The sequence below is a fragment of the Corvus kubaryi genome, unplaced genomic scaffold (assembly GCF_017639235.1).
Source record: "Corvus kubaryi isolate FWS band 111438036 unplaced genomic scaffold, C.kubaryi_AGA036_p1.0 37394, whole genome shotgun sequence".
In the NCBI taxonomy this organism is placed as follows: domain Eukaryota; kingdom Metazoa; phylum Chordata; class Aves; order Passeriformes; family Corvidae; genus Corvus; species Corvus kubaryi.
The window spans coordinates 7,372,736-7,384,936 of NW_024581133.1; the positions used below are offsets into that span (position 1 = coordinate 7,372,736).

At 42.0% G+C, this 12,201-nt stretch overlaps 1 protein-coding gene across 4 annotated transcripts in view; it reads left to right on the forward strand.

The window, feature by feature from the left end:
- MCTP2 (multiple C2 and transmembrane domain containing 2) overlaps positions 1-12,201 on the forward strand; it is a 128,600-nt gene that overhangs the window by 33,001 nt on the left and 83,398 nt on the right. For 3 of the 4 annotated variants that reach the window (XM_042039336.1, XM_042039337.1, XM_042039339.1), the window contains 2 exons: positions 10,850-10,992; positions 11,803-11,879. In XM_042039336.1, coding sequence (XP_041895270.1) covers positions 10,850-10,992; positions 11,803-11,879 — 220 coding nt within the window. Of the gene's footprint in view, positions 1-10,639; positions 10,717-10,849; positions 10,993-11,802; positions 11,880-12,201 lie in introns of those variants that run through there. The other variant, XM_042039340.1, reaches the window with a different exon arrangement.

The following is a 12,201-nucleotide window of genomic DNA, read 5'->3' on the forward strand; positions in this document are numbered from 1 at the left end:
ACCTGTATCTCTTCTCCAGGTCAGAGCACTCAGAGATTGGGTTTATCCACCTTGGATACACAGGGGAGGGAGCTGCCCTCTGCTTGCTGCTCCTCCTGCCTGATTGTGCAGCTGCAAAGCTCCTTCTTGGCTGCCCTTAGCACCTGTACCTATTCAGGAACTGCAAGAAATTATATCTGAGCTTAAAAAAAAAAAAACAAAAGACTATTTGGAGCTTTATTAAATGATGGAGCTGCTCGTAGGAGTGCTTTTGGGGTTATCTGCAAAGATGTTAATAAAAGGGAAACCACAGGAGCAGGGCTGTAAGCCAACAATCCTCTCTAATCTGGGATGTGACTGAATAATGGCAGCATGCTAAAAACCCAAAACCCACCCGCAGATGACGTATCAAATAAACTGTAAAATATTTGGGGAATTCCTGGAAAAACTGTGTGAAAATGCTTGCTGTTAGCCTGGCTTTTCTTCAGGATACTGAAAGAGGGAGTGAGAATGCTTATAAGCAGCCAGTCACTTTCTGTGGAGGGAACAGCTGTCCTGGGAGAGGCTCTGTGCAGGTTGTAGGACCCTGCAGCAGCAGCAGTTGTTTCTGGACTTTCGATCTGAACCTGTCAGAGATCTCTTCCATACGTCCAATTTTGATTTCAATTTTTTTTTTTTTTTTTTCTGCATGTGGAAACAGCTCTGATACTTTTGTCTTTCAGAATGTCTGAGCAGCTTCTTTTGAGGTGAAGCCATGGGGTTTATTCATTCAGTTTTAAACAAAATAAAGTTGCACAGCCTAAAGGCCTGTGAAGGTTTGCACCTGGAGGGACCTGTCTGATTTAGAAACGTTCTCACATGGGCTGCTCATTGGGATTTCTGTTATCTGGTATCTCAGTTAACTTTTGCCATGCTGGTTTTTCATGGCTTCACAGTACAGTAACTTTTGGTGGAGTGTATGCTTGTTTTTCCTACCAGTTTTTGGAAGGAGTGAACGAGTACTTAGATTAAGATCTTTACTGGTTATACGGAAGCCTGTATTTCCTAACAGTGTAGCAGTTCATCAGATTTTACTAGCAGGCTGCACAAGCCAGGACACATCCAACTGCTCCTATGAAAAAGATACTAGAAATGAGCAATTCCAGCAGAGTAGTATTTCTAGAGAAGACAGAGCATACTTTGCTCTAGGCTGTGTTTTGTTGTGTAAGAAAGCAAATGCTTATCTTAGTGAAGCATTGGACAGCATAGTGAAACAACATAAGGGGGGAAAAAAAATCCCTTTTGATGAGTCTCTGTTGCTTTGTGGCAAATGACCTCTCATTCAGTAAACTGAGTATGTGAGGTGATGCTTCCTTCAGTAAAACTGCTGCTTTTTATTGCACAGGCAGCAGGAGGGGAGAAAACAGTGACTTAATGATTATTCATCAGTCACTGCCATGCTGCAGTGGTGGCTCCTTAAAAAAAAAAAAAGCACATTGCTGGTGCCCATCTTTATAGGCCTCTGCTGTCACTCTGGTTACGTGACATCTTTGTGTGATGCTGGGGCTTGACCTACAACCACTGGGCTTTCTTAGCGTGCCTTTGAAAGCAGGAGGTTGTCAGCTCTGCTCATCTCTTCAGTGTGAGAAAACCTCAGAGATAACTTGTGGGCTGGGAGCGTGTGACTTCCCTCCTCTCCCCCTGCCCTGGGGCTGGCTAGAGCTGCTGTGCTGGGGTGGTGTATCAATGTGCTCTGAATAATCTGAATTTAGGAACACCTCTGTGGCCCGTGTGTCCTGTGAGTCACACTGTGCGTGAGCTGAAGGCCAGTTAATCGTCATTCACATTTTGGGAACAGCAAACCCTAGAGCTAACCCAGCAGTGCTGCTTGGCACAGCTGGGAGAGGGCTCAGACCCTCTTCTGTATGCAGAGAGGTGCCAGAGCTCTCCAGTGTGTAAAGCCTCGATGATCCTTGTGGATCTCTTTCAACTTAAGATATTCTGTGAAAGCAGAGTTGCTGGTCCTCTGTTTTGCACTCTCCTCTGGTCAGCCTGGTGTGAGCTACTTCAGAATTGCTGTGGTTAGGTGGGAGCAGTGCAGAGAGTCGGAGTGTTTAGGTAGGACATTGCTGCTCTTGTTTTTATTCAAACTGTCATACCTTGCAGTATTGTGCAATCAGCAATTTATCTGGAAAAAAGTCTCAAAGTGGTCATCATACCCAACAGTTTACATTTTTTGAGGGAGTTTCTTTATCTCCTTAAAGATAAAGAAAATGATGTTTAAGTGTGGTGTCCTGCCATCTTCTCATGTTTGCACTTTCCCCCTTAATTCTATTTTACAACAGTTTAAGTAGCTCAGGTTTAGGGACTGCAGTGTGGGTGGGTGATGCCCTCTCCTGGCAGCTGAGTAAAGTCTCTTGTACTCATGTTCAGTCTGTTTCTGCCTCTGTTCCGTCCCAGCGTAAGAAATATTTATCTGTGCATATATGTAAAAATAAATCTAAGGTGTGTGACCAAGGAGAAATATTTCTGCCGTTGGAAACAGCTGTTGCTGAAAAATCCTGGCACTGCTCAGCAAATTCGCAGGTTTCTCCCGGAATTTACTCATTATATGCTTAACAGTTATTAATTAGGAAATAATTATGCTTGGCGGAGTAAAGGTGAGCAGGAGTTCTACTTAGAACTGCCGGCTGTAAGACCACCACAACCTCACTTTTTTCCAACTTTTCCAGTATTTTTTTCAGACTCTTTGCCTCACTGTGTACTGCTCTTTCCAGGATGTGTTCCCTTTGGTGTGATATAAATTCCTCCTTCACTTTACCAGATTTTTATTGCATTTTCTTTCCTCATCATAGTATTAATCCTGTTAACATCTGCTCTTGCCTATTTTTCTCTTTACTTTTTGCTTCTTGCATTGCTTTTTATCTGTCTCTCGTGTCTCTCCAGTCCTTGACTTTCTGCAGCTCCTCTCCTTGTACTGCTCTCTTTAGAGAGGGTGCATCAGCCCAGGAGACTGGTTCAGATGCATGTGCTTTCTCTAAATTGCACAACAATGCAGAAAAGAAAAAGAAATCAGTGTTTCAGTGTTTTCTTCTCCTCTTTTATCTATTTTTTGGAGTGTAAGTGAAAGGAAAAGCCTCTGTACAGCAACATCCAGTATGTGTGCCCCAGCCAAGGACTCCAAGTGCTGCTAGAGCAGGTTCTGGTGAGAAGTGGAGAAACTCCAAAAACCCCTTTTTTTGGGTCAAAATTAGTGTTCTCTCTAGAAATGCAGGATGAGAGAAGTGTTACCTGTTGGTCATCAGCTTGCTTAGAAAGTCTGATTTACTTGCTTACAGCCTCATGCAGTCACACGTTAGAAACTGCCTAAGCAGATGGTAAGTTTGGCACGTTACCTGTGTGCACCTTTGGGACCAATGTTAGGCAGCACACAGGTCCTACATTTATAGTTCTTGTAGGGGATGAGCCAAACACTGAAGGTTATGGGTCTCCATGTGTATATACACAGCACCACAAGTTAAAGACTTTTATGTCTTTTTTATAGTATTACTGTTACTAGATGTGTTTCAGCGATGGCAAGGAGTTTGTGTCTATGTAGTTTTAATACTGCAGGTAGTAAGAAAGAAGAAATGTATTTTATTGATTAAAGATCTGTGGAGCACTGCAGCAGCTTGGCAGAACAGAGAGATGATTTTTCTGTATCTCATTTGGCTTTAAAAAAAATCACTGGTGCTCTAAGTGTTGGCATCTTGTCGCAGCCTTAGTGGTTTTATGGCCTTGTTGACCCCTGTTTTGTGAAGCTCAGCTTCATGCTTGGAGCTGGGAGAGGCTGGAGCCGTTTCCACCTGCTGGTTCACCTTCACAGGGCAGGGTGATGCCTCATGTTTGTTTGAGTCAACCCAAAGAAATCTCAAAGGTCCTGCTCCCTTTTGGCACTGGGATGCTCTGACTGTGCACATTGCTCCTGGTCAAGTCACCTTTACACCGCAGTGAGCCAAGTGATGCCACAGCTGTAAGGAGGGACTGCCTTCCTTCCTTCAGGTGACAAACCCAGCTCTGCTGCTGCAAGAATAAACAGAAACTGGGTTTTGAGTGCCTGTGAAGGTGAGAAGCCCCTCCCATTTCCAAATCCTGTGCTTTTAAAGTTTTATTTTCATCTGTTAAACAGTGTGGTTTCAAGAAACACAGTTCTTGGATGTGATGTCATCTGGTGAGTGGCTGTGGTTGGCGTCTTTTTTCTTTTTTCCCCCTCTTTAACCACATTGTTCCAGCCTGAACTTTGTGTGTGTCTCTTTCCTACTTGGTTTTGTGTTTTGTAGAACTTTTTTACGGGACCTTTGTGCCCCATCTCTGTTTCTTTCTTTGAGGTTTCATTTGTTTCCTGTTGTTGCACTTTGGTATTCCTCTCCTTCCTTTCCTCTCATGATAGAGGCAGCTGAACATGCAAAGGGAGCAAGGGGAGGTGCAGCAGTACAGAAGATGCAACGCCTCGATGGGTTCATCCTGCTTGCCCTGCCCACAGCACATCATCCTCTGCTCTCACATCTCACAGCCCCCACTGCCAGAGGGGCCTGGGGGACTCCCTGTGAGCTGTGCCAGAGCTCAGCCTTCCAAGGGCAAAATAAAAGGAAAGAAAGGTTATAGAATGACACACACTTTTAATTTTCAGCAGGAGTGAACCTGCAGGAACCCACCACTCATAGCTCTGGGCTATCCAGAAGTTAGACCTCGGTGATCCTGGTGGATTTAGCCAACTCAGGGTATTTTATGATTCTGTGGACTGCCTGGGTCTGTGCTAATGCCAGAGTGCCAGAGGAAGGGATGTGTGTGTGCTGTGCTGGGTGTTTGTCAGCTTAGAGCAAGTAATTGTTTGGAAAGCAAATGCTCAAAGCAATTAGGCTGAATCACTCTCTGCAAACACGCTGATTAATTTAGACTTTCTCTGTTTTCAGGGTATCTGCAATTAGATCATTAGGCCTTCAGATTTATTAATTATTGCGATGTATTAGGCAACTTTTTGCACTTCTTTTTGAAAGGCATAATCATGGCTAATTTACAACTGCTGAGAATTTGAATGGTGCTGAGCACTTATTTGGATGTTTTCTGGATGCCGTGTGGGTCTGTGAACAAGGGCTTGTGCTGAGAGTGTCTGTCTGTGCCAAGCCCAGTTTCTGGAAGTGCAATGGGTGTGCCTGAAGCTTTGCCCTTGTGCACAGGGATCCCTGTGAGCATCCTGCCTGCACTGGCTGTGGGAAAGGAATGCACTGAGATAGGAACCTCAGAAAAGCAGGAGGAGTTCAAACAAAAGCAATTTATATGTCTTCCCGTCCTTGTAAAGTTAAATTAGGAAATATAGGAACGGCAGCATAGGGAGAGAATATTTGGGCCCCGAGAACACCCTGTGACTCTGCTTGTGTCAGAATTGTAGTTTAGAAAAGAGGTTTCTTAAATTGTTCCAGGTCCATCTGTTGTCAGAGCTGGGTCTTGAGGGGCACCTGCCTGCATTAACAGTTCACACTGCATCTTTCTGGGACCCTGTAAGGAGGTTTTGTTAGGGTGAGGACTCAGAATACAAGAAGCAACGCTGAGCTGGGGTTGTTTAGCATGGAGAAGAGAAAGCTCCAGGGATATCTTAGAGCCTCTGCCAGTTCCTAAAGTAGTGTTAAGCTTGACTAATTCTTACCAAAGACAATTCTGTTCTTCATGTCACATGTCCCTAATGTATGTCACATGGCATTTTGGTAGGTTTTTCTCAGTTCCTGTACTTTTTTCAGTGTTCCTGAAGTGCCTTGAACAGAAAGTGTTATATCTGCATCTTTCATTCTATTAATGTTTAAGTTCAGGCATTTTTTTCCCCTCCTTCATCCTCCCATCAATTGTGGGTTTGCACGCTTTCTTCACACTTCTCTGGTCTTTTAGGTTTATTGGGTTTTTTTGTGGTGTTTTTTTTTTAGGTTTGTGTGTATTTGTTTTTTTTTCTGGTTGGTTTTATTTTCCCCTGGAACCTATTGGGGCTGCTTGTTTCCAAGCGATGTTTCATTTCCATCTGGCCATGTAAAACTAGCTGGGCCCAAAACTTTCCAAAATCACCTGAATTTCCTGCCGGCAGAATGCTTTTTTTTCTGATTTCCACTTTAAGCCTTGATCTCGGCTGTTTCACTACAAGGATGTAGTGGTTTTCCACTTAAAAAGAAAAATGTGTGTTCCATTTTAGAATGTCTTTTACTCCTTGTCGTAAATAACTCCAGTAATTCTATTTCTAGGAAGATTTTCAGATATTTATTCTTTACATGCATATAAAATAAATCCTTAATTTCCTTGTTCAGATTAAAATTTAGTTTTTTAACCAAAACTTAAGATGGTCTGGGTTATATTTCACGCTGCTCTTTGATTTTTTCAGGATTTTAAGGCAATTTGGTGGTCATTTTTATTTATTTATTTATGGAACGAGACTTGTTTCATATGCTACATTTCCAGTAAGTTTGCTCCTATAAAACAGTGTGTGGCTTGAAAATATGTTGGGTCTTCTGGGTTTCTTGGGTTACTTTTTTCCTCATTCTGAAGAAGAGAATGTGATCCATCTCTCGGTAGCTGCTAGAGGGCAGCAGTATCCATTTAAAGACACCATTAACAGTTTCTTGGGCTACTAAACCCTCTCCTGCTGTTCTGTCCCAGCAATTTTTTGCTCACTGAAGCTTTCTCAGGTTTTGGGTGATGTCTGGTCTGCCTGTACTCACTGCTTTTTGGCGTTAGTGGGAGAAAATAGAAGCAAAATTGGTATTATGCAAAGGAATTCCAGGGAGCATTGCTGTCGAGATGAATGTTTTTCTCATGGGGAAAGAGGCCTAGCTGATGGAGTGATTTTTTTTTTTTTTTTTTTTTTTTTTTTTTGTAGAGGTCAACCTCTCATTTTACTCTTATTTGGTTTGTTTTAGGCTGAGTAGTAGATTATCTTGGGTTTTATATATTTTTTTGTCCCTACATTTTATTGAGTGAGAACCTACTTGTCTCACTGCATAATATTCAAATTAGCCTCAAAGCACCTTGCTTTTCCCACCAGAGAAATATTTTTTGGGGGACAAAATTCTCAACTGACTTTAACAATTATCCAATCCCCTGTTGATGCTGCTACAGCTGATGAGTTAATGTGAATGAGACCTTGCTTTCAGAAGAGCCTGCATGCATGTGCTTAAAAGTTGTTGATTCAGTTGCCTTCACTAGGAAATGGATGCTAAAAAGCTTTTTTTTTTTTTTTTTTAATTGGTCTGGCTTCTTCAGAAAATTATCCATTTCTGTCACAGTTAAAGGAAGATTATAAACAAAAATCCTTTTTTTAGACTGGTTCATCTCTAACATCACCAGGCTCTTTTCAAAAAAAGTTATGTTTTTCTGCCTAGATTGTAGATTGTCTCTAATAAATAGCTTTTAATAGACCCAGACGTCTTTCTGAGCTTGAATCCAGAAGGCTTCAAGCCCTGAATTCAAATGCAGTCAGTAATTTGCAGAATGTGCTGTTCATCCCATCAGGAGATGCTTGTCCACCTGGCTTATTTCTCATTCCCTGTCAACTATTTTGGTCACCTGGATGCAATCTGGGGTGTCTTAAAGGAAACCAGACCCAGACACAATGAGCAGGGAGCTGTGTCAGCATCTTGGCAGCGACCCAGGGCAGGCCTTGGGGGCTGTGGTGCCACGTCCATCCCTGACATTTCTCCGCTGGCCACTCAGCTTCACCCCAGCGACCACCACCACCCCCCAGGTGCTCCGTGTCCCACCGCCGAGGTGACAGTCCAGCTGCTGGGTGGCACGGAGGTGCCATCCCGTCATTTGTAGGACGCGGGAGCCGCGCTCCCATGCCGACCCCTGGCCCCTGCCTGCCTAGTTGAGATGTCAGCCCCGTGACAGCCCGACAGGCGAGCGCCGCAGGACCCCCCGCCCCGCCACAATTATTTTCCCTCACAATTAACACCGGTACTAACTTGACACCTTTCCCTTGTTTGGCTTTTGTAAGGCGCCGTCCCTCTCTCACCATTAATTCGCGGCATTAATATTTTCCGCGGCGCGGGTGCCGCCGCTCACCCGTGAAGCCGCTGGAACATTATGGAGCTGTCAAGATAGCGAGGGATTACCCAGGCTGCCTTGCTGGAGAAAGTGACACCACTGAGGCCCCGCTTTGAGATGTTTATTTTGAGAGTAAGCTGACAAGCATGAAGGCCTGATCCCAGAGTGGCAATCTTATTTAATTAAAGGCCTCTTTTTATTATAGCTTCCCTCCCCTTCACTGGTTTTTTTTTTTTTTAATTGTGCAATATATATTTTTATATAAACAAAATATATATTCCTTTTATATATAGTCCTTTTATATGCCTATGTATGTTTCTATATATAAATGTGTGTTAATTTAAAGGAAGAGTTTATTAAAAATAAATATGTGAGAATGATCACTAAAGCCTGGCTCGCATGAGCAGTGCTGGGCAGCCCTTCCCTTCCCCCCTTTTATTTTCCTTTACTGTATAACAACCTGGAAAGCTTTGCAGAGCAATAATGCAATTGGGATGCTTACTTAGCTATAGTCTTCCTGCTTCCCATCCTCAGAGAAAGGGCTTGGAGTTTTCTGCTTGTGGGTGTTGAACTTGCTGGCTGTTTGCTTTCATTCTGTATCTCCTATTTTTCTCTCTCTTTTCAGGTTTTGCCCTTTTTCATGGGTTTTCTGTCCCAAAAGCAGATGAGTTATGGCCATAGACCACCTGCCTCCGTCGCCTCTTCGTGCTTTCATTTCATCAGTTGCTTTCCTTGATTTGGCCAATTGCTATTTCATGCACAGAATAGGTTATGGACATTATTATTACTCTTATTTTTAATTATGCAGCTTTGTCCAGCTTACCCTGTAAATAAAAGTCAGGGGATATCTTGCCTTTGTCTTTTTAAATCTTTCTGAAGTGACACCAAAGAGCTCAGTGCTGTTATTTCTTAATTCTGCATCTTTTGAGGACTGCTGCCCCCCATGCTGTGGGGCTCTGATCTATCTGTGTGTTCCTACTCCTGGAAATTGTGCTTTGTATAGAGTATAATCATAGTTCTGAGAAATTTTTAGGGAAAGGTCTAGTCCTAACACACTGGGAACAGTGAGAAGCTGCCCTTCGACTTTCCTGGCTTCGGATCAGGCCCTTATTATTATTCTCTCTTAGAGGAGAAGAAAAAGAAAATTCTATTTAAGAAGTCTGCAGCTTTTTTCCTTTTTTTTTTTTTTTAAACAAAAAAAAAGTGTTTTTTTCAACAATTATTATTCAGGAAAAGGATCAGCTGCAGACAGTTATTTGAAAACCAAGTGGTATTTTCATTCTGTGAATGAAACACACTTTATGTGCAGAATGGACCAGGTTTTACAACTCTTCCCTTTTGAAATTAAAGCAGAATAAAAACTTCCTATAATTCTTATAATTCTCCCAGGAGCACAGTTCTTTACAGTGCTATGTAATTCCAAATAGATGCTTACACATAATTGTTTTTTCTTAAGTCGCATAACACTGATCAGAGCTTTGAATGTTTAAATACAGATTTTTCACATCCTCACAGGTGCACCAAATCATTGGCAAGACTGGGTATTGCTCTTAGGCTGGGTATTGCTCTTAGGCTGGGTTACCCTGGACTGCCATGTGTTTGTCGGCCAATATCTCAGTGGGAGCCAGGGAGGACAGGTTCAGATTATTTCTGACTCTGAAGTCTGCTGTAGAAATCAGTTTTTTCCACTGGCAGCCCTTGCTGCAGGCTGGGGGGCTGCCAGGACCATAACCTTAGCTGTTACCCTTCTAATGAAACTGAACTGTTAGGAGGGAAGTTTAATTCCAAATATAACGTGCAATACAGAAAATGCTGGATATGACAGGTGAATGGCACCTAGGCTCAGTTAATTGTAGATGCTGCTACATCTCAGTTGGATTTTTTTCCCCCTCCTTATTTGCAGCTTGTGAGGATTTTTTTGCAAAGTCTATATGAATAACTAAATCAACCATCATCTAGTTAAATCCTCTCTGTACCTTGTTCCCCCTCTTATCTGGTGTCCTGCACGGTGGCTGGCGTTAGTGCAGACGCCACCAGTTTAATAACAACAATAAAAAGTTGTTTCCCTCTTCTGTTTTCCTTTGACAGATGCAAGTGTTTCTGTTGCTGCCGAGTGGCACAAGCCTCACGCTCGTGCATGGACATCTGCTCCATAAAAACACAGAACATTATTGCCATGGCAAATTGTGCCACTTGGATTAAAAAACGTGTTACCTGGACAGTGCTTGTTTTTACAGAGTCTGTTCTCTGTGTGGTTTTTATCCTGAGCTGATGAATAATGTCAGTATTTTTTCACTGAAACCTCAAATTGGGTTTTAAGTAAATTGGCAAAGTGACACCAGTGATGAAATCCTGACGGGTACTTTAGCTATTGTTACTGGTTTCCTTGGAGCTCCTATCCCAGTTACGATGCTTTGGAGTTCTGGTCCTTTGAATATATTCATAGTCACAGGATCACATTTTCTCTCTTCCACTGTGTCGTTAGTTGGCCTGTAAATAGTGCTTCAATGCTTCTTCTGTTTGCTCTTTTACCAAATTAAATTTTTAACAGACTTGTTAAACAACAATTATTCTTTAAAAATAAAGCAACAGAGATCAAGCAAACTACGAAGATTTTTTTTTTTTTGTTGCCTGCTTTCAGACAACTTTCTGGTTCTGTCTATAAATTTCCTGTATGAATGAGCAATTTTTATATAGGTAATTAAGTATATGCCTGTGTATAAAATAGATAATTACCATTGACTGTTTTAAATTATTTTATGAAAATGTAATTTAAGGTTGCGGAGTTGCATAGGGGCATGCTAATTTATTTTAAAATTAATTATCACAGGTACAAGTGACCCGTACGTGAAGTTTAAACTGAATGGGAAAACCCTCTACAAAAGTAAGGTAGTCTACAAGAACCTCAACCCAGTTTGGGATGAAACTGTTGTGCTGCCCATACAGACCCTCGATCAAAAACTCTGGATCAAGGTAAGTTTTGGCCTCAGATTTTTGAAAGACGGGCCAATATTTTTTTAAGCAATTATTTTCAACTTTAGAAACATATTGATTTTTATTCGCTGTAGCAGCACGGCGTAAAACACAATCCGGTTTAAGAGCTTCAGCAATTTCAAATTAAAATGCACATATGTCTTTCCCAGATTTTACTTGCATGTTTTGCTTTCCGTCTGCAAAAACCCAAGTTTGAAATAAAACTCCTTGACTGGATCTGTTTAAAGCCGTGGAGCTGAATTCTGCTCGCTCTCTCTCTCTCTCTCCCCCCCGTGCTTGTGCAAACTCAGGGAAACCAAGAGCAGTTTCAGAAGCACGTTTTAGGAGTGTAATTTGGCTGGGCTGCACAGAATTATTACCTGGGATGCAGCTGTGACAAGTAGCAAAGCCTTTTCTGGTTATGAGTAACGTTACAGTTACCAGAACCGCAAGCTACCAGTTGTGAGCACTAATTGCTAAAACATCTGTAAGCAGAAGTACCTGATTTTTGTGCAGCGTTTCATTATGCTGTCGTGTGGAGTGTAAAGGAGCAGGCACAATCCATAGCAGCACACATGTCTCTGTTTACATAATATTAAGAAGATACTTTCAAAATGCTGGTTAAATATTTAGCTAAAAATACAAATTAAAGCAGGGAGGTGGAAAGTGATCCCTGAATTATATCAAAGCTTTGATCTTTCAAATACAAAATTGAACTGAAAGGGCTTAAAATATCTGTTCTTTCATCGCCTGGGATAAAACTGGCTTATGATGTGAAAATTGGAAATATTTGTCTTATTTTGCCACCAGGTGTACGATCGTGATTTAACCTCTTCAGACTTCATGGGTTCGGCATCTGTAGCGCTCACTGAACTTGAACTCAATAGGTAACAGATTATTTCATTAAAGGTTATTAATGCAGCTTCATTGAGAAACAGAGGGAAGTAATGAAATGCTTTTTGTTCTGGCTTGGAATTTGTCTATTTGTGAGAACTCCTTTTTGATAGAAGAGAGGGGAGCACAATTTAAGAGAAATCACTTGAGATAAATCTTCTGCACACGTTTTTATCCGGCATTACGCACTGGATTCAAATCCAACCTGGACGCAGCCCAGTTCTGGGACTAAGAGTTTCTGTGTGCAGCATTGTTTAAGGAGAGCTGCACCAGGATGATTTATGGAGGAAGAGGGGGAGAAGGTTGGGAGCTGTT